The 21,719-nt window shown below is 46.3% G+C and overlaps 1 protein-coding gene across 4 annotated transcripts; it reads left to right on the plus strand.

Moving 5' to 3' along the window:
* The first annotated feature begins 423 nt into the window (after positions 1 to 423).
* Positions 424 to 21,677, plus strand: Phc1 (polyhomeotic homolog 1). 4 transcript variants are annotated; one of them, XM_038318619.1, is made up of 15 exons: positions 424 to 485; positions 2,963 to 3,120; positions 4,771 to 4,881; positions 5,632 to 5,712; positions 6,313 to 6,462; positions 7,113 to 7,268; positions 12,808 to 13,300; positions 15,275 to 16,047; positions 16,612 to 16,756; positions 17,020 to 17,231; positions 18,007 to 18,121; positions 18,805 to 18,913; positions 19,083 to 19,233; positions 19,630 to 19,861; positions 20,750 to 21,677. In XM_038318619.1, exons 2-15 carry the CDS (start codon positions 3,007 to 3,009, stop codon positions 20,902 to 20,904), a joined length of 2,997 nt encoding a protein of 998 aa, XP_038174547.1. In that variant the 5' UTR covers positions 424 to 485; positions 2,963 to 3,006; the 3' UTR covers positions 20,905 to 21,677. The 4 variants fall into 4 exon arrangements, with proteins under 4 accessions (XP_038174547.1, XP_038174546.1, XP_038174549.1 ...); XM_038318618.1 differs by having other exon boundaries at positions 462 to 581; XM_038318620.1 differs by lacking the exon at positions 424 to 485 and adding an exon at positions 804 to 1,016.
* The last annotated feature ends 42 nt before the right edge of the window (positions 21,678 to 21,719 follow it).

The following is a 21,719-nucleotide window of genomic DNA, read 5'->3' on the forward strand; positions in this document are numbered from 1 at the left end:
ACAACAACAACAAAAAACCCAAAAACAAAACCCAAACCCCCAAACCACTCCGGCCTAGAGCGCGGAGGCCCGGGAGCGGCGTCGCCATGGCAACGGGCGCCGGCAGGAAGCGAGGGACGCGCGCGAGGGCGGGCGCGGGGAGGGGGCGGGCCGGGGGAGGGGTCGGCTGCCCCGGAAGCACCTCCCCGCAGCCCCCTCCCCGCCGGCCCGCGGCCCCCCGGCCTAGGCCCCCACCCTCGCGGCGGGGCAGGAAGTGACAGGCCCGCGCGAGCCCCCGGCCTGGCGGAGCCGCGGCGCGGCCGGCACCCGGACGGCGGGAGGGGCGGGGAGCGGCGGCCGCGCCGGGCACCTCCCACCGCGCCTGGGCCCCCGCCCCTCCAGGAAGGGGAGGAGGCGGAGCGCCGCCGAGACCGAGCGACCCCCCCTCCCCCGCCCCTGAGGTGGACGCCCCCCGCGAGGACTCGGGTGCGGAGCCCGGCGCGAAGGTAACCAGGCGGCCGCGGGCCGGGGAGGGGCCGCATCCCGGGGGCTCGGCGGCGCGGGGATGTTTCCTCAGCCACCTCGGCGTGTGCAACGCCCAGGTACCTCCCCCAGCCGCGCTCCTGCCTCCCGCTCTGCTGCGCTCTGCGGTGCTTCGGTGCTGCGCGTCCCGGTCTCCGTGCTTTGCGCTCGCTGTGCTCGGTGCTGTGTGTCCGTCACCTCGTTGCCTCTGGCCGCTCGTCTTCTCATTCATTTCTCCCTGCCCCGACTTCGATCCTTACCTCCGAGCATGCTGTCTGGTTATTTCCCTGCTTCTCGCGCTCCGCCGGGCTCCCCAGGCTCCAGTTCCTTGACTTCTGTGCCCCTCCTGCTTGGCTCCCTACTATTAGAATGTACATTGCCCTGCTTACCGAGTCCGTTCGCTCCGGGCACAGCGCTGTATCCACCCCCTTCTCCCGGTGTGCTTGATTTCTCGTTGGAACTGCGTTTTCATCACGGTTCGGTGTAGAACAAGAACCTCTGGGGGGCTTTCCGAGGTACCCCCAACCCCTGCTTCTTGCCCCATTCTTACTGCAACAGAGTTTTACACTCAGGGACTTGATCCTATAGGCCCAGTACCGTATCCACCTCAATATTACTTTCTAGTCCCCTCCCATCGGTGTGCAGCTACCCGAGTTGAGTCTTTCCACATCCACACCAAATGGAGGTACCTTTTAGGGTGGCCTTTCACTCTTCTTTTTAATTCAGATTGCTTCCTAAATTGCTATCTCCACTTTCTGTAGTTAATCTGGAACTCACAATTGACTTTAAAAAAAAAAATGTGTGCCTGCGAGATTTTGGATGGCAGTTTCCCCAATGGAAAGACTTTAAATTGGCCCTTTTCTGTTTAACGATCTGGGGGAAATGAAGGGGTCGTTGAGTGTATGAACTTGTTTTTGTACAAGCCTCTATTGCAAGTAACAGGGTCTGATGTCTGTGAGTCCAGTGAGCTAAGTCCAGCAATGTCTACATAAAACTGTGCCATGCCGCCTCTAATCCTTGCCCACTTTTTTCCTTCACATGCTGATATTGAGGACTCATGGGTCTGTATCTGTTTAGTGCTTTGATATTTTGGCAAAAAAGATGTGGGGAGAAAGGTAGACTGGAGGTGAAGCTGATGAAATGTCCTCTGTGTGCCCCTTCCATTATATCCATGTGTGGAGTGACATTCGCTCTTCCTGCAGTGGAGAGAGAGTTCTCTGGGGACAGAGGTGTGATGCGGTGACGCTGGGGAAGAATTAGGAGAAATCTCAACTTTAATTGACAAGGCCAAGAGTTTGGCTTTTATTTACGTGTTTGCTTGTTTGGGATGCATTCCTGAGAGAAATCCCTTCACCTAATGAAACTGTGGACAGCCCGTAGCAGAAGTTGTGGGCAGGTTTCTACTCCTAAGCTGCGTAGTGCTTTGGTGACCTGGCCGGTCTAGTAGTCTGGTGTTTCAGAAGTAAAGACTGGACAGTGCAAGTTTAACAAAAGAAAGAAAAAATAAGGAGAAGAATAATGTCATTTTAGTGCTGCTTTAGAAGGATGTTTCTTTTTGCTTCGCATGTTTCTTTTATTTTTGCTAGTTTTGATGTAGCTTCTAGAGGGTAAATTCTTACACTTCGGTAAAGTTGAATCTTATTTTTTTGAGTCAGAATGCTACTTAGGAATGTGCCACATGCTCACTTTGTTACCTTACTTGCTAATAGGGACACTCGAGTTATATAAGGAGGACTGAGAGGCCCGAGGCTTTAATTAGTAGCTTGGCCTGTAGCCAGTCAGCTACTTGGGATATGTGGGTAGTCCCCAGCGTTTATCCCCTTCCATGACCTGTCTGCTCTGACTGCCTCATCAGCATCCAGGGCTCTCCATGAAATGAGGATAGTGAATACTCACGCTGAATGACACTGCTTTAATGGCAGGAGTTTTGTTTGTTTTACTTTTTTTTTTGTTTTGGGAAGAGGCAAAGTAGTGTAAAGCCTTGATACACAGAAAATCCTTGTTTCCGCTATTGTAAAATGGGGACAATAATAAAAAGTAGAACAGGTGAGGAGTCCAGGCCAAGAAAAGGAGGCAACTAAAGGGGTCACAGGAGATGCTGTCCATTGTTAGGACGATAATGGTGTGCTGGAGATAAAAAGGGCAGTGAGTTTTGAATGGGTCAAGTTTAAACTGTTGAGAAGTGCTGGGGTACGTAGGTGGGCTTTTTATTAATGGTGCTCAGAGGAGGTAGGTATGTAGGGTCTCGAGACAGTGACTAGCTTGAAAAGATGATGGCGCGAGGGAAACATGAGGGAAGATGCTGTTGCAGATTTGAGAGTTCTGTGACCTCAGAGGAAGAACCTTAGATACTTTGTGGACTGACTGTGGTTTTGAATAATAATAATAATAATGATAATAATAATATGAAATGACATTTTAGGTTCGAGGTATAACTAATCCTTTGCTGATTCCCATCTAGGGCTTGAGTCAGAGCACCATTCTTGGGGACCCTGGAACACTATCATGGAGACTGAGAGCGAGCAGAACTCTAGCTCCACCAATGGGAGTTCCAGCTCAGGGGGCAGCTCTCGGCCCCAGATAGCGCAGATGTCCCTGTATGAACGGCAAGCCGTGCAGGTGAGACTCAGCTGCGGCCGAGTTCTGTGAGTATTGGCTTGGGTTAGGAAGATCAACATCCTCAGATTCTTTCTGGAGAAGCTAAAGAGTGAGCTTTTTCCCACTTCAGAATCTTAGCAATTTACAAAATTAGAGCAGGCAAACCCAGAAGGAAATTTGGTTGTTTTGTTTTTAACTATGTACCAAGTTCAAGGCAGCTTGGGCAACTTGGTGAGAACCTGTTTTGTAAATGTGATTCGTTGATTCAATATGAAGTACTATAAAGTTCACACATGAATAAATAAGGTTTAGTCTATTTAACTGGGTTTTAATTAACCATTTCTCTTTATTGTTTAAAAAACCTTTATTATTTACTATTTTGTGTGTGTGCATGTTTGTGTGTGTTTATGCTGGATATGTGGAGGTCAGAGGACAACTTATGGGTTTTGTTTCTGCAGTATATATAAGTCCAGTTGGCGTGCGAGCTTCTGGCAAGTTCTGTCTCCATCTGTCATCTCATTTTAAGAGTTCGGTAGCTGGACGGTGGTGGCACACGCCTTTAAGAGCTTGGGAGGCAGAGGCAGGTGAATCTCTGAGTCCGAGGCCAGCCTGGTCCACAGACTGAGTTCCAGGACAGGCAGCGCCGTTACACGGAGAAACCCTATCTTGAAAAAAACAAGAAGAAAACAAAAACAAGCAAACAAAGAGCGCCAGGACTGCAGATATGCACCGCTGCATCTGGCCTTTTGTTTGAAGTTGTTCTGGGTATTGAACTCTGGTCTTTGGGCTTGTGCTGCAAGTGCTCTTCCCCATGAGCCCTCTTTCCTGCTCCAATAGTCAAGTTCTCAGTTTTGGGTTTCATAAGTTACTCTGACTAATAGAAATACCATGGACCTCTTTAGATATTTGCTTTTGGACAAATATCATATTCCATCCTTTACCCTGTTTGGAAATGAAGCATTTTACTTCAAAGATTTTGGTAGAACAGTTGTAATTATTAAGAACATAGTGAAATCCAGTTAACACTAAAGTGATCACTATCATTTTTATAAATAGTCATTGACATGGCACAATAGATATTTGAACTTATCAATTAGTTGACAGTTTTGCCTGGTAGAATTGTTCAGAAGTCACTACTGTCTTTCTGTCATCTATCTCCAAACAATTAAGGATCTGTATATCTATGCTAGATACCTACAACATATAGCTTTTTGCTTTTATTAGTGTGTATTTATTTATTTATTTGAGATGCGGCTTGCTCTGTAACCCTGGTTGGCCTTGAACTCATCACCTTCCTGCCTCATTCTTTTGAGTGCATCTGTTACCATGTCCAACTTTTTTCCTTATACTCACCAGTGTCCCATTTATTTGCAGTTTGTCTAGCTCTTCATATATATTTCTAGGACTCATTTTTGGAAGTAAAAGTTCTTGTCCACTGGTTTCCTTTTCCTGCTATGGAAGGACAGAGCATATAATCAGCTGTCTATCCTGTTTTAGGTGGCTGTATAGACTATTGTACTGGTTCCAGCATAGTCACGACGAGTCAGACATTGATGATGGTTCAGCCTCCATCCCCCTTGGTTTATCTCCTTCCCGACTCCTTTTCTGGCAGTTACGGTGATGTGCATAGGACCAGGAATGATTACTCTTATTTTGTGTCCTGTCTTCTAGGCTCTGCAAGCCTTGCAACGGCAACCCAATGCAGCTCAGTATTTCCACCAGTTCATGCTCCAGCAGCAGCTCAGTAATGCCCAGCTGCACAGCCTGGCAGCCGTTCAGCAGGTGAGAGGTCAGCAGCCGGCTGGGACATGAGGGAAGGGGTCAGGCACTGTACGTTTACAGGAGAGGAGCAGTCTGGGGCAAACTGCATCCTACACCAAAGCCTTCCTTTGCCTCTTGTATTAGTAGGAGAAAGGGTGGTTTTTAGATTCTGGGGTTGCAGTATGAACTGTGGGATACTCTTTGGCGGTGGAATGGCCGTGTTGTAGAACTGCTTTGTCGAATATGTTAGCTTCCAGCATATGTAGCCATAGAGTACTTGAAATGTGACTAGTGCAAACTGAGATGACACTGTAAGATTATGGAAGAGCTCGGCTGATCAAAAGAAGGTAAGCTATCTCAGAAGTTTCTAATTAGTTTAATGTTGAGATGATAATATCTCTCCCCAAATGATGTTTATTTTGTATGTATTGTATAAATAAGTTACTGAAATTTATATCATCCCACTTAATACTTTTAAATATGCATAGGAGGAAATTCCATAATTGATGTTGTATTGGACAGCTCTGCGTTAGGTGTATCAGGTGACTCATGACATGACTAAAGAGAGAGGACCAGTTGCCTCCTACCCTGATGGTACTGGGCAGCTTATATGGTCATTTGAGGTTGCAGGGATAGTGATATATTTTCCTCACTGCAACATAGAGGCCCTCTCTTCTTACCTGAAATCTCTGTTTTGTGCCATGAATTAATACCAGAAGACAGGGAGACACACAACATTTCATTGTTTCTGTTATGCTTCCCCTTTAACAGGCCACGATTGCTGCCAGTCGGCAGGCTAGCTCCCCGAACAGCAGCACCGCACAGCAGCAGACTGCTACTACCCAGGCCTCGGTGAGTGCTGTCTCTCCTCGAGAGCGGTGTCTGTCCAAGTCTGGTCTCTGCAGCTGGGCTGCGGGTTATCGTGTCTCCAGTGGATATTTATTGCTCTTATTGGCAAGAAAAGAACAGGGAACCTATTTGAGTCTGTGCAGTTTTTGTTTTCAGACAGGCTCTCTGGCTGGTCCATGCTGCCTTGTACTTACAGCCACCCTCCTGCCTCTTCCTCCCGAGTGCTGGGATTGCAGGCGTGCGTTGTCTTTAAATGGGAGAATCTAAAGAAGGAAGGAGAAAATCTTGCGTAAGAAGAAATGACAAATGAAAAGTTGCTTTCCAGAGAGAAAAAAAATCTGTTCATTTCTGCCCTTTGCCTGCCCAAGTGTTGGCATTGGTGGTTGTAGGATTGCTTTCTTTTTGATTGTTTGTCTTTTTGCTTTCATAATACTCCAGAGTGTCTAGGACGACAGTTTTGGGTAGGAAGTTATTATTTATTCCCTTGATTAAATGAGGGTGACATCCTGCTCTTGGCTGCGTCACTCTGAAGTTGTCAGTTGTGCATATTTTCTTTGATTTCTCCACACATCCTCAGTCCTGGTTCCTTTCTGTACTGTACAGATCAATCTGGCGACTACATCAGCTGCCCAGCTCCTCAGCCGATCCCAGAGTGTGAGCTCTCCCAGTGCTACCACCTTGACCCAGTCTGTGTTACTGGGGAACACTACCTCCCCACCCCTCAACCAGTCCCAGGCCCAGATGTATCTGCGGGTAAGCCACAGCCATAGCCACCATTGTCCTAGGGTTATAGTTCATAATTTGTCTTCTCTGGCGAAGAGTGGAAGTATTTAATCTGTTTACTTTTGTGGTGTTAGGGAGGGAACCCAGGGCCTCATGCGTACTAGGCAAGTGCTCTGCCTCTGGGCAATACCATTAGCCTGAAAGCTGTTTTATTTGATTCTGGTCATCCACATGTTTTAAGACAAGTTGACCTACTCCCCATGTCTTATGTAAGCTAGAAAAAATGCTTTTAGATAACATTGAGATCGTCTGTTGGAAGATGTGGCCTTGACATTTGATAAATCAGTGATAGATGTAGTCTAGCCTTTGAATGTGCGACTTGGATACACAAATTCTAAGTATCTCTCGGCTTACCTGTTTCTGTATAGAACTATGTGTCTGACATCCTCGTTGTCTAAATGTCTTTGTTATCATTTCGTAGTCTTCTGTACATTCTAGGCTTTCTTCTGGATGAGTCGTCACGTTTGGACAATTAGAGGTTCTTGGGTTGGTGTGGAAAGGGGCAGGCTCACTTGTTTAATATCTGCTGTTTATTTTGTCTTGTGGTCCTTTCCTTCCATTTCTTCTGTCTTCTCTTTCCTCTTTTTTCTTTTTCCTCTTCTACCTCCTCCCCTTGCCAGCCACAGCTGGGGAACCTATTGCAGGTTAACCGGACCTTGGGCCGGAATGTGCCTCTAGCCTCCCAACTCATCCTGATGCCCAATGGGGCAGTGGCTGCAGTCCAGCAGGAGGTGCCACCCGCTCAGTCTCCGGGAGTTCATGCAGATGCAGATCAGGTCAGTGGCAACCACTTACTGTGGAGAAGCCTGGGAGCATGAAGGGGATGACCATAGACCAGGCCCCACACTCTGCCCCTTTATTGATTTTTATAGTTCTTATTTTGTGTATTTTGGCTTCTTTTTCCTCAGCTCCTATAAATCCCTTAAAATTTATGAGTTGATTAGGCTAAAGAAGGAAATAGAATTGCCTAAAAAGATCCCTGTGGATCTGGAAGTCTTATAATACACGATGATTTTTCTGGGCATCCTTTTGTCCTCTGTAACTTAGTTTCATTGACATTGAGTCTTAAGTCCCTCATAGAAAAATCACCAGAAGTTCGGGATGTTGGAGGAGTTCTGTAGAGTTAGGTGTGAACTCGCCCGGCTGAGTTGCTGGTAGGATGTTTGGTTCCTTCTGTTCTTGACTTACTGTGGTTCTCAGCTCCCAGTCTCCTGTCCCTGTCATGTTCTCAGTAGTCTTTCTTCCATTTGCTTTTTGCAACTTTTCTACAAAACACATATATTTTAATTTTTAGCGTATGGATGAGATGTAAACTAGGGCCTTATAATGTTTATCTCATTCTTTAAATCTAGCAGAAAGTAGATAAATAATTTGTGCTTGGATATGTGTTTAGAACTTTGGGGGATTAAAAAGAGATGAGTCAACTCTTCAAAGAGCTCGGGGGACAGCAGTGTCATACAAAATGCAGCTAGCCCTGAGTGATACCTGAGCTTCAAGAACTGGCTGTTACTTTGCAGGATACCTGAGTGGAGAGTTGAAGATAGGCGGATTTGATTTGGAGTGAGGAGAAAATTGACAAAGAAGAGCAAATGCGAGGGCACAGTTCATTTATACACATGGGACCCCTGTGGGAAGGGTGGGTAGTAGCGACAGCAGGGATCTGATGTAGGTCTGTGCTAGACCCTTTGCCTATCATGCACATTGGGTTGGATGGATCTCCAGTTTTGTCAAAAACAATGCAAAGAGACAATGGGCCTAATGGTAGAAGATGCCATTATTTGGAAGGAGACTGAAAGCCAAGGAAAGAGGGTTGTACTTTTCTTCATGTGGATGACTTTGTAATAGCAGAGACCATTATTGGCTATTGAACAGCAGATAAACAGAATAAGAAAAATACTTCAGAAAGAGTCAAGGTGCTGGGGAGGGGAACTGCTAAGAGACTCTTGGGGTCATCAAGTTATAAAATACCTTTGTAGGCTCTTCTGGAAGTGGAAGGCAAAGAGGAGCTGGTTGTGCTTTTATAGCAGTTCTTTAATTTATCCGTCATCCATCCATCTGTCCATCCATCCATCCACACATGCATACATATATGCATGCATCGGCGACAGTGAATATGAGCACAGTGGCTAGAATGCATACATGGTGTCTGGGTCCTGATGCAGCTCTGCATTTAACTGTAGCACCGTGATCAGGTGCACTAACATATTTCTGCTGTGGTCTCTTCATCTTTATAGTAGAGTATACCCCAATGTGCAGCGTGTTGTGGGAACTAATTGAGTTGATTATAAGTGCTTATATCATATCTAGGCTTTACGTTTATGGTTGTTAACTATTGTCATTAGTTAACTATTGTCAGTCACTGTAGTCTTGGATGCTCAGGAAAGTCATGATACCTATGTTTGTGGAGATTATGGACCTTTAAAGTACTAGCTATTAAGCAAACAGTTACCTGAGTGATATAATAATTGCTTCATTAGTAAGAAGAAGATGATCTAAGAATAAAGAAAGGCACTTAGTCTTGCCATGGGCTAGAAATCAAGGAGGTGACATTTAACATGGGCTCTATAGACATTAGCCAGGTATGGGTGTAATGAAATGCTGAGTGCCTGGAAAACATGGTGTCTAAAGATCCCAAGGGAAGAAGAGTCAGTTTGCTTGATGAATTATAGGATGGCCGATTTTCTGGGAGGACTGGACCATTGGGATAAGGCTCATCTCACAAGGATTTTGGGTCTGTGGTTAGGACTTCAGTCCTTATACAAGGGTGATGGAAGCTAGAGAAGGACTCTAAAGCATGAAAGTGCCAGGGAGTGTGTCTTTTTTTCTTTAGTGGAAAGACTGTAAAGGCTGTGTTGAATGTGTTACTAGGGAAAAGAATAGTTAAGGAGAAAGATGGTGTTGGGTGTGTAGCAGTGAAGGTGGATAGGAATGCGTGGATTTGAGGAACAAGACTTAGTGAAGGTGAGCGTTCAGTTTGGAGGATCTGAGACTGTCGAGCTGTAGGTGCCGTGTCTGAGGTGAAGACTGGAGAAATGGGTTAGGCTGAAGTTGTCTGTCTGTCTGTCTGTCTATCTGTCTGTCTGTCTATCTAAGACAGGGTTTCTCTGTGTAGCCCTAGCTGTCCTGGAACTTGCTTTGTAGACCAGGCTGGCTTTGAACTCATAGAGATCCACCTGCCTCTGCCTCGTGAGTACTGGGATTAAAGGCGTGCGCCATCATGCCCTGCTTGAAGTTCAGTCTTGTACATGCCAAATTAAAGATGCTTTTGAGACATGTATGAGATACCGAGACAGCGGCTCTGCATGCTCCTTGAATTTGGGAGAGCTAGCTTAGAGCTAAACATGTGAAAATGGTATGGTAGACATAGATGATACATCTATTGAAGTTAAGGAATGATTAAAATTGTTTACGGAGAGCATATGGTCTATTGAGAAGAATGTCTAGTAGAACTCTGAGAGTTGGGGTGAGCCCTTAGGAAATTTGAAGGTGATGGGCTGACAGGGAAGCAGAAAAGAACAACAGAGAGAAGGGAAAGTCTGTGCTGTGGGTGTCATGAAGACGGGAACAGGACAGTGCAAGACTGCGATGGGTATGGACGTGGCGGTGGGCACCACTCATTTCTCTTCAGTGTAAAGGAGGAAAACAAGGACGGTTGTTAATCTAGAGGGGGCGCTACCAGAGGAGTGGGAGGGATTGAACTTGAAGGACTGTTTGCTGGAGAGTGTGAATGAGGACAGTGGAGTTGGAGAGGACAGAAAGCAGGATGAAGCTGGGGGAGGGGAATAGACTGGGAAAGCGGGGACAGGCAGGGAGAGGGCACAGGCAGCTCAGACAGGCAGAGTAAGAGAGTTGATATGATGATGAGCTTTCTAGAAAGCAGGAGGGCGAGGGTCCAGAGCAGGATTGCCATTGTTAGAGGAAGAGCAGTGAGACAAAGGGGAGTTTTGGAGCCACTTGCTGGGAATGCAGAGATGGTGGAACCCACAGCTGAGGTAGAGAGAGGAGAAAAGAGAAGGTGCTTCTGAGTTAGAAGGAGAGTAGGAAAATGTGGAATGGCCATTTGTGGAAGGGAAGCTGTGTAATCTGTCAGTCCTCACTCCTGACGAGAGTTACCTCTGCAAAGCTGGCCTGCTCTCCCAATGTTCTGGTTTCAAGTTCTTACCTTCACCTGGCTGTCCTCTGCTGGTTTTCTATGTGGTCGTCCTGATCAGTTCTAGTGATGTGGTTTACACCATCTTATCATTGGCCCCTCCATGGCTTACTTTTTAAAAAATTCACTGATTGATATCCATACATATGTGTATGCCTATGTGAGTTTATATGTAGCACGTGTATGTATGCAGGGGTCTGAAAAGTCTGTTGGATCTCTCAGAACTAGAGGAGGGTGTGAGCCACCATATGGGTTCTGGGGATGGAACTTGGGTCCTCTACAAGATCAGTAAGTACCCTTAGTCCCCTGAGCCATCTCTAGCCTCTTACTCAGCTGCTTTCAATAGAAGTAGCAAGCAGACTGGGCATGTAGCTCAGGGGTGGAGTGCTTGCCATGTGTGCGAAAGGTGCCCTGGGTTGAATACCCAGTGCTTCAAACCAAAACCATCATGTATGGAACAGTTTCTCTCTGTGTCCAGGTCTGCCCTTCCCCATGACATCGAGTGTATGTGGTGGTTTCTAGGATCATGTTTCCTTTGGTCTCTTTAATATAGCTTCACAGCCTCTTTACATACTTCCAAAAATTACTTTGAAAATTAGTTTTCATGGGAAACAAATATATCACAAAATTGGATCTGTGTATTTACCATTGAATTTCAACAATTGCCAATATGTGGCCATTCTGTTCAGGCTCTTACCCTCTGGCCATGGATTAATTTAAAGCAGATTCTAGATACCATCTTTTTATATGTATACAATATATAACATGATTATAATAACATGTAAATAGCAATATATAATACAAATATTATATATTTTGTATATGACATGTTTTGTTTGTATTTAAAGAAACTTAGCTTTATGTAATCTTTTTGGGAATATAATTTTTTTGTGTTTTGAGACAGAATCTTGCTATGTTGGCTAGACCAGCCTCGAATACTGGTCTTATTTTCCTCTTACCTCAACAGCATGGATAACAGCAGCATGTCTCTGCACCCTGCCTGAGAATGTTTTCTTCACAGTGTATTATCAAGATACATTTGTCTTATAGTCATTATTTATTAATTTAATATTTGTATAACATTCTGTTGTCTAAATATAGTACCCTTCTTATGTGAATGGCCGTTTGGGTTGTTACCCAGCTTTTGTTACTCTGTATGGTGTTCCATACTGCTGCCTGGCAGTTCCTCCTGTGGAATTCCTGGTGTTTCCTCTGTGTGTGTGTGTGTGTGTGTGTGTGTGTGTGTGTGTGTGTAAACGTGTGAATAGTTATCATTAGGGTATGATGGTAATTTCTTCCTCAAAATATTTACAAAGAAATGACTTCAGTAATAGATTTTTTTCATGTTTATTCTGATTTATTAAGACTAATTATGATAGTATTCTGATTAATAAATACTAGGTAGCTATTTCTCTCCCTCTCTGTTTATGCTCAACTGTTACATTCTAGACTGCTAACAGTGAACAAGACAGATTAAATTTGCTATTTGTAGGTTATAACTCAGACTGTTTAACACTCGAGACCCTAGTAATCCAGTGTAGCCCCACTACCTTTCTTGTTTCTTATTTTTCTGCTCCCTGTAGCTTAATACGATGAAATGTTTATTTTAAAAATGTTAGTTTTTAGTTCTGTGGTCTTGCAGATGCTTTTAGATAGGCCTTTAGGTCCCTCTTTCCACTGTTTCCCCTCTGTTTAGGAATCGTAGGCCTGCCAGTCCTGTACTCCTGTAAACTTGGTTTGTGTTTGTGTATATATTGCTGTGTTATACTTGCTGATTTTCTCATCTGACAGAAACCATGCAGCAGGAGCATGTGACCCTTGCATTTCCACTGTCCACAGCACTGCCTGAAATGTAGTGTAGGTGTTTGGTAGGTGCTAAATGAATATGAAGAAAGAAAAAGTCAGAGACATATTTTGAAGAAATAAAAGTTGAAATTTCATGATAAGGCTTGGTAGTGGATGACATTAACCCTGTCTCGAAAAAAAAAAAAAAACAAAAAAAACAAACAAACAAAGACAAAATTCAGATGTGTGTACAAAGCTCTTTGGAGACTGGAAGGACTTCAGTATATTGGTGGAGAAGTCAGGTGGGCTCTGGAATATAACAGTATAACTAGTTCTCAGCTTGAGTCAATCTACACACACCCATACATTATATCTTCCAGGTGCAGAACTTGGCAGTGAGGAACCAGCAGGCCTCAGCTCAAGGACCCCAAATGCCAGGCTCCACTCAGAAGGCCATCCCTCCTGGTGCTTCTCCTGTTTCTGGCCTCTCCCAGGCTTCTAGCCAGGCCCTAGCTGTGGCACAGGCTTCTTCTGGGGCCTCAGGCCAGTCACTCAACCTTAGCCAAGCTGCTGGAGGCAGCGGGAATAGCCTCCCAGGCTCCCTGGGTCCAGGTGGAGGTGGCCAGGCGCCTGGGGGCTTGGGTCAGTTGTCTTCTTCAGGACTGGGTGGTGGAAGCTGTCCCAGGAAGGGCACAGGAGTGGTGCAGCCCTTACCTCCAGCTCAAACAGTGACTGTGAGCCAGGGCAGCCAAACGGAGGCAGAAAGTGCAGCAGCCAAGAAGGCAGACGCAGATGGGAGTGGCCAGCAGAGTGTGGGCATGAACCTGACCCGGACGGCCACACCTGCCCCCAGCCAGACTCTCATTAGTTCAGGTAAGGTGTCACCTTTTACAGTGAGCCCACCTCCAACTCCACCCTCTCCACATACTTCCTTTTTAAACTCTTGGCCATGGAATGGTAGAAGGAGGAGAATCTTATTGGTCTTGAACATGCTAGCTCTGCGACAGGACAATAACCAGTTTCCTCCACAGCAAGCTGCTTATGAAGCCCTCTGTCTACTTCCCGCTCATATTTTTAAATGTTACGGTTTTTTTCAAGACAGGGTTTCTCTGTAGCTTTGGAGCCTGTCCAAGAACTAACACTTGTAGATGAGGCTGGCCTTGAACTCACAGAAATCCGCCTGCCTCTGCCTTCGGAGTGCTGGGATTAAAGGAGTGCGTCACCGCCGCCCAGCTGCCCTCTGTCTATGTTCATAGGGGTCCTGAGTTTTTCCAGGTTATTCTATTCATTTCACTGAATTCTAATGGAACCGACAAATGTGCTGGAGATATGTCTTTGAATGGCAGAGTCCCTGTTCTCATGTCACTTATAGTATCGCATAAAGTATGAGTTCTCTCCTCTTTTTAGTGGGTAGTTCAAGCAACTATAGGGTCAATACCACAGGGTATGTAAGACCAGCAGGAGGAGCTGTGGCTTACTGTGTGTAGTTGACTTGTGATTATTTGTATCAATGGTAAGGACAAACGGGAATTAGTAATAACAATAACCCTAGTTTGTACTCGCTTTCAAACTGGGTCAAATAGAGCCAGTGTCTATACTTGGTCATGTTAGCTTTTGTTTTCTTTGTTTCTATCACCTTCATCATTGATATATTTGGATAATTTCATCACAAAAATTACCGATATTAGATATACCTTAGCATTTCTGTCCCCAAAGTGCTTTCAGATCACATGCTTTGTGTGTTTTGGACAGTCTAATGATATGCAGGACAGGACTGTCAGCTCCAGTTCGCAGCGGAGGAAACAGTAATCAGAACCCGTGTCTGCTTTCATATAACTTTGTAGATAGTGACTTTAAAAATGGAGACGCTGGTAGAGAATGATGATACTTTAACCTCAGGGTATTTATTCTTTCTGCGGATATTAAATACTTCCTATGTATCAGACAATGGAATGAGGTTAGGGTGTCAAATGAGTAAAACATGGACCCAGCCGTGAGGTGATGACGGAGGGTCAGCCAGTCTTTGCTGAGTACCAGGTGAAAGGAAGAGAACTCACAGAAGATGATTCCTGACTTAAGGGACCTCCCTCCTCTCACCTCTCCCTCCCTCCCTCCCTCCCTCCCTCCCTCCCTCCCTCCCTCCCTCTTCTCACCTCTTCCTCTCTCCCTCCCTCCCTCTCTCCTCTCACCTCTTCCTCTCTCCCTTCCTCCCTCCCTCCCTCCCTCCCTCCCTCCTCTCACCTCTTCCTCTCTCCCTCCCTCCCTCTCTCCTCTCACCTCTTCCTCTCTCCCTTCCTCCCTCCCTCCCTCCCTCTCTCCTCTCACCTCTCCCTCCCTCCCTCCCTCCCTCCCTCCCTCCCTCCCTCCCTCCCTCCCTCCTTCCTTCCTTCCCTGTGCGTGTATGCACGCACGTGTGTGTGTGTGTGTGTGTGTGTGTGTGTGTGTGTGTGTGTGTGTGTTATTTGAGGTCGAGTTCAGGCCATAAGCATCCAAGGCAAGTTTCTATCACAGAACTACACCCTAGTCCTGTCTTTCTTTGAAACTTGTGTTTTCAGAAACAGCTCACTAATTTGCTCAGGCAAAGACTTGGACTTGCCTGAGTCTCCTGAGTACATGAGCGTCTAGGCTGTGCCCTTCAGCTCTCTGTCCTGTCTAACTCAGTAGAAAGTGCAAATGACATGATGCTCAAGTCCAAGGGAGGCCAGATCTCCTTCCACTGCCTGATTCCCAGATGATGAGATCTGCTTTCATTGATTCCAGCATTGGTACACCTTAGATGGATGGCTTTGCTTTTAATTTAGAAGGCTCATTGTTTTCTGCTCTTGTCTTTGTTCTTGTCACACATAGCCACATACACACAGATCCAGCCTCACTCACTGATTCAGCAGCAGCAGCAGATCCACCTCCAGCAGAAGCAAGTAGTGATCCAGCAGCAGATCGCCATCCACCACCAGCAACAGTTCCCGCACCGCCAGTCCCAGCTGCTGCACACAGCTACACACCTCCAGCTGGCGCAGCAGCAGCAGCAGCAACAGCAGCAGCAGCAGCAAGCAACAACCCTCACTGCCCCTCAGCCACCCCAGGTTCCACCTACTCAGCAGGTCCCACCTTCCCAGTCCCAACAGCAAGCTCAGACCCTAGTGGTCCAACCCATGCTCCAGTCTTCACCTCTCTCTCTCCCGCCTGACCCGACCCCCAAACCACCCATCCCCATTCAGTCCAAACCACCTGTAGCACCCATCAAACCTCCTCAACTAGGAGCTGCTAAGATGTCAGCTACCCAGCAACCACCACCACATATCCCCGTGCAGGTTGTTGGTACTCGGCAGCCAGGTACAGCCCAGGCACAGGCTCTGGGATTAGCACAGCTGGCAGCTGCTGTACCTACTTCCCGGGGAATGCCAGGGGCAGTCCAGCCTGGCCAGGCCCATCTGGCCTCCTCGCCACCTTCATCACAGGCTTCTGGTGCTCTTCAGGAGTGTGCTCCCACCTTGGCCCCCGGAATGACCCTTGCTCCTGTGCAGGGAACAGCACATGTGGTAAAGGGTGGGCCTACAGCCTCCTCCCCTGTCGTGGCCCAGGTCCCTGCTGCTTTCTACATGCAGTCTGTGCACCTGCCGGTGAGTGATGCTTGATCATTTTGAAGATATTACCGCCTATCTGCATCCATGTGGGCTTGGGACCGAGTGGAAATAAAACTTGATAGGTGAAGGAAGAGTTGAGAAGGCGAATGGTGGCGTGTAGCGCTCTTTTTAAAAGTGAGATACATACATACATACATACATATATATATATATATATATATGTATTAAATATGTTTGTATAAACGTGTGTGCGTGTATGTGTGTTTGTAATATCTAAACTTCAAATTCCTAAATTTATTCCTTAAATCTTAGGGTTGTGTATGCATATTAGATCAGGGTGCCTTGACCAAGTCCATCTTTGTGAAGTCCACACTTCTTAGTTGGTCTGCAGCGAGTCTTTCAGTCCCAGGTCAGGACAGTGTTGGTTTCTTGTCCTGGTGCAGAAGTGACGCTAATTAGGGATGACCACGAGGTTTAGTGTATCAAAGGAAGTGAACACATCTGAGCATCTGGAACTAAGAGCATTCTCGGGAAGTATACAATTACAGTTTTCCGTTCACGCCTAGATCTTAACTCCTTTCTTGTTTGTCCATCTTATAGGGTAAACCCCAGACCCTGGCTGTGAAACGCAAAGCTGAGTCTGAGGAGGAGAGAGACGACGGCTCCACATTGGGCTCTCTGCTTCCTGCAAAGGCCTCACCAGCATCAGAGAGCCCAAAGGTAATGGAGGAGAACAGTGTTGGAGGTGAGTAGGTAACTGTAAAACTTGGTTGGTGCCAGAGAACAGAGAAATGTTCTCAGTGAACTAAAAGAGAAATCTAGTTCAGTAGAAAACGGGCCTGAACTTGGTGAGCAGTCAATAGATAGAGAAACATGGGCTCCGTGGCGAATGAGCAAAGATGAGCATGTTGTGGAGGGTCAGGCTGCCTCAGTGGTGGGGAGTTAGTGTGGCATATCACAGCTGTTTCTTAATGTCTCTGTGGTTTTTGCTTTTTTTTTTTTTCCCAGAGAAAGCTGAAGCAGTGGCCAGTTTGAGCGCTAATCCTCCAAGCAGTGACTTAGTAGCCTTGGCCCCTCCCCCATCTGCGCCACCTCCGACTCTGGCCTTGGTGTCCAGGCAGATGGGGGACTCAAAACCCCCACAGGCCATTGTGAAACCGCAGATTCTTACGCACATCATTGAAGGCTTTGTGATCCAGGAGGGAGCGGAGCCTTTCCCGGTGAGGGCAGGGCCTGAAAGGAGGCCTGGGAGGGGAGAGATCACCTTTTTATCAATTTATTTTCAGATTCCTCCAGAACAGCAAGTGCAGAACTATTTAGTCACTAGTGCTTCATTATGCTGCTAACTTCGTTACAGAAGAGGGAAGGAATGCAGGGGAGTTTTGGGACCAGAAAGTGGAAATGCTGGGCACAGAAGACAGGAAGGTTGCTCTTAAAGCTCTAGTGTTCAGCTAAGTACACTAGGCAGCTTAGATGGAAAAAGCCAGTCAGAGACCCTTGTTTGCCCTATGGGAAGGAAAGATCCCGGGACTGGAGAGCCGCCCCAGCAGTTAGCAGTGTATGCTGCAGAGGACCCGAGTTGTGTTCCCAACATTCATGTCACAGAGCTGACGACTGCTCATACTAATTCCAGCTCGAAAGTATCCAGTTTTGTTTACCTGGTGTTTACACGCTCTCACACACACACCCCTGGCTGGGTGTGGTGGCTCACACTTTTGAGTCATTAGGTGGCAGAAGAGCAGGAAAATCTCTTGAGTTTAAGGCCAGCCTGGTCTACATAGCAACTTCTAGGAAAGCCAGTCTCACTGTATACAGTGAGACTCACCCCTCAACTCACCTCTCCCCCCAAAAATATCTTAAGAAAAAGATCCCCTGTGAGCCAGATTTGGCCTTCACCTCAGAGCTCATCTGGGCAGGGACATGGGAAATGTCATGGAAGGTTGTTGAAGGGCAAGAAGGAACTAGGCTACCTTAACTGGTCTTTTTCTGGGACAGGTGGGATGTTCTCAGTTACTGAAGGAGTCTGAGAAGCCCCTGCAGGCTGGCCTTCCGACAGGGCTGAGTGAGAGTCAGTCAAGTGGCCCTTTGGGAGGAGACAGCCCTTCTGTAGGTACGTATTGGGTGCATATGGAGATGGTCGATGGGGATTGGGATTGAACCCATTTCTAGCTACATCCTATCACCAGGTAGCCCAGGCTGACCTTTAACTTCAGACCCTCTTGAGTCTGGGGATTGCAGACTTGGGTCACCACACTTACCCAGTCCTTACGTATTTAATAAAGTAGGAATGTAGATAAAGTCTGTCTTGCACAGACGTGTGTGAAGCCATACAGAAAGCACTGAAAAAGATTTTGCCTATGCTTTTGTAAGTCTTTGTGGAAAAGGGTGTTGTGTCATTCTCTATATTGGTCAGTTCCTCCTCCATATTGAGAAGAGTCCTATCTGAAGTCTGAGCTGAACTAGATACAGTGAGTAAGATAGCTAAGATGGGAACTCTCGGCTGAGACCTGAAGATCCGTCTCTCCAGAGTCTGCCCTGCACCTAGGTAGGCTGTCTCTGACTTGCTATAGATGTAGCCCATTCCTGCCTGTTTTTTGTGTGCTGAGATTATAAACCTGTATTCTTACGAGTACATTTTTTGAGGGACAAGCCTTTAAGGGTGTTTGGTTTTAGGGATTCTCAGGTTGTGTAGGTCTTTGCAGAAAACCCTGAGGAAAATTACTATCCAGCTCCGAGCCTAATGATTGTGGAGCAGCAGAGACGACAGTAACTCATGAATGCCTTGTTTTTCAGAGTTAGATAAGAAAGCCAATCTCCTAAAGTGCGAGTACTGTGGGAAGTACGCCCCGGCAGAGCAGTTCCGTGGCTCTAAGAGGTTTTGCTCCATGACGTGCGCAAAGAGGTAGGCTGGGCACCGCTGGCCCTCAGTGGCTTTCCCGTCGACGTCCCGTCCTTTCCCTCCTGCTTTCAGTCTGTTCCCCGGCCAACTCTTAAATACCAGCTCATATTTATGAAGGGCAGTGTGTTGTTTCCACAGCACCGTGACGTCTTACATGTGCCCTGACCTGTAGGTACAATGTGAGCTGTAGCCACCAGTTCCGCTTGAAGAGGAAAAAAATGAAAGAGTTTCAGGAAGCCAGCTATGCCCGTGTTCGGAGACGTGGACCCCGCCGCAGCTCTTCTGACATTGCTCGTGCCAAGATCCAGGGCAAGCGCCATCGGGTGAGCTGTTGTCACAGAGCCAGCTAGTTTGTAAAATGTGCCCGACCCTCCACCCCCAGTTCCTTTGTTTAGTTTAGGTAAAAGCACTGGATACAGAACTCTAGTTTAACACTGACTGTATTGATGTATTGATCCATATTGTAAGAGACTGTCACATCTCCTTTCATCTGACGGCAAGTTCATACATCCATGAAATGAATCCTTCACTGTACTTGAGATAATTCGGGAACAAATTTGGTTAAAGAAATAATATATTTGAATGATGCGTCTGTAAATGAAGTACAGCTTTAGTTCACCTGTTAAGACACAGTTCTGTCTAGCGCAGGGTAATGGGAAGGGAAGGAACTCAATGATGGTGTCCTTACCTGGCCATACATTTTTCTGTCTCTTCTAAAGGGTCAAGAGGACTCTAGCCGGGGCTCAGATAATTCCAGTTATGATGAAGCACTCTCCCCAACATCTCCTGGGCCACTGTCAGTAAGACCTGGACACGGAGAACGTGACCTAGGAAACACCATTACAGCTCCACCCACACCAGAGTTACAAGGCATCAACCCCGTGTTCCTGTCCAGCAATCCCAGCCGATGGAGTGTAGAGGAGGTCTACGAGTTCATCGCTTCTCTGCAAGGTACTGGGAGCCTCTTGAGCAGAACTAGGCTGACACTTCCCCTACGTCATCCCGCAAGGGCACCTGATAGACCTGTCAGGAGCTGGCCTTGTGTCTGTCCGACAGCAGAGGCTCTTTGCTAGTTTGCTAGTTATTCTGGCTGCTTTCCTACAGTGTACTTCACTAATTCTCTTCTGGGCCAATGCCATTAACTATAGTGTCTACATTTTTTTTTTTAACTTTTGAATTAACTATTTCTCGCTTGGGTTTTTTTTTTTTTTTTGATAAAAATCTCGTTGGATGTGAGTGAGCATACATGACTTTTTCAGTGGAGTACATGAGAAAAGGCCTTTGTTTGACTCATTTTCTTCAAGGTAGGACTGCTTCCATTAAACATCATTGCTGTCTTTGGTTATCTGTCTGAATTATAGGTCCTTAAAGGATAATGTTGCAAAAGCTGTTAATCTTTTTGCCATTGGTAAGAAACCATGTATGTAGCTTTTCTTTTCTTCTTCTTTTTTTTTTTTTAAGATAAGCTTTCTCTGTGTAGCCTTCACTGTTTTGTAACTTGCTTGTAGATCAGACTGGCCTCAAACTCAGACACACACCTGTCTCTGTCTTCCCAGTGCTGGGATTAAAGGTGTACGCCACCACCGCCGAGCTAGTGTCTAGTTTTTATCTCTAAAGGGGTTAGGAAATTGTGAACAACTCGTTGCTTTTTTGAAGCTATATGGAGTCGTCAGCAGCTCTTATTTCACCTGCTTTCAAAGCTTGCCTCAGATCTTTCTATTACTGAATCTAGAATGGTACTTTGGGATTAGCCATCACCAGGCCTGTTTATCTTTAGTTTCTTTCCATCTTCTGATGCTACCATGCAGTTTCTCATGTGTTCCCATCTTTTCCTTTTAGGCTGTCAAGAGATCGCAGAAGAGTTTCGTTCCCAGGAGATTGATGGACAGGCCCTTTTATTACTTAAAGAAGAACATCTTATGAGTGCCATGAACATCAAATTAGGTCCTGCCCTCAAAATCTGTGCCAAGATCAATGTTCTCAAGGAGACCTAATGTGGCCCTCTGCACAAATCAGCCTAAAGCAAATGCCCCAAGCATTCAGGCTATAACCTGGGGCCAGCAGACTTTGCAGGGAAGAGCGAGCTGTTCCTCTTACGTGACCCCAGATGGGGTATGGAGACAGAAGCGCAAGCATTGGTTGCTGGTGCTACATGGTGGCAGCTTTGACATTTTTCTCTGGGTTTCACCTTAAAACACACACAACCCATTCTCACTATTCACACCTACCCTAATCCGGTTTTCGAGCAGGCAGACTAGAGACTAGGACTGCTCAACCTTATCCTGGAGAGGAGTGACTAGCCAGGGTCTCACTTCTCAAGAGGAGTGTCTTGAATGGTAAGGCATGGAAATGGGTGAGATGTAGGTTTGCCTCCCCACTGGGAGAGGACAGTAGCAAAACCTGGTACTTTCCTTCTCTGAACTGTCGTGACTGAGCTCAGTCTCTGTTGTCATTTTCTCCCTTAGTACTGACTATTTCCTCCTGCATCCATGGCAGGGTCGCCAGCCAGTGTAGACACTTGGTTGGTTTCTGATTTGCTGCAGGGACTAAAGGTATTCGACTGACACATGTGGCTGTCGTCATTCTTTCTGCATCCCCACTCCCTTCTCATTTGTTATCTTCAACCCTTTTTCTATTCCACCTCTGCTCTTTCCTATAGCTTTACAAAACAGGAGTGTGTGGGGCTAAGGTCAGGATTGTAAGCACCTGCCTTAGGCACTATTCCTTATACAAAATATTAAATATTTTTTTTCCTCAGTAAAAAGCTGAAAATTGATCTCCATTGTCTTTATTCCATTGTTTATTCTCC

This window comes from Arvicola amphibius, chromosome 2, assembly GCF_903992535.2.
Source record: "Arvicola amphibius chromosome 2, mArvAmp1.2, whole genome shotgun sequence".
NCBI lineage: Eukaryota > Metazoa > Chordata > Mammalia > Rodentia > Cricetidae > Arvicola > Arvicola amphibius.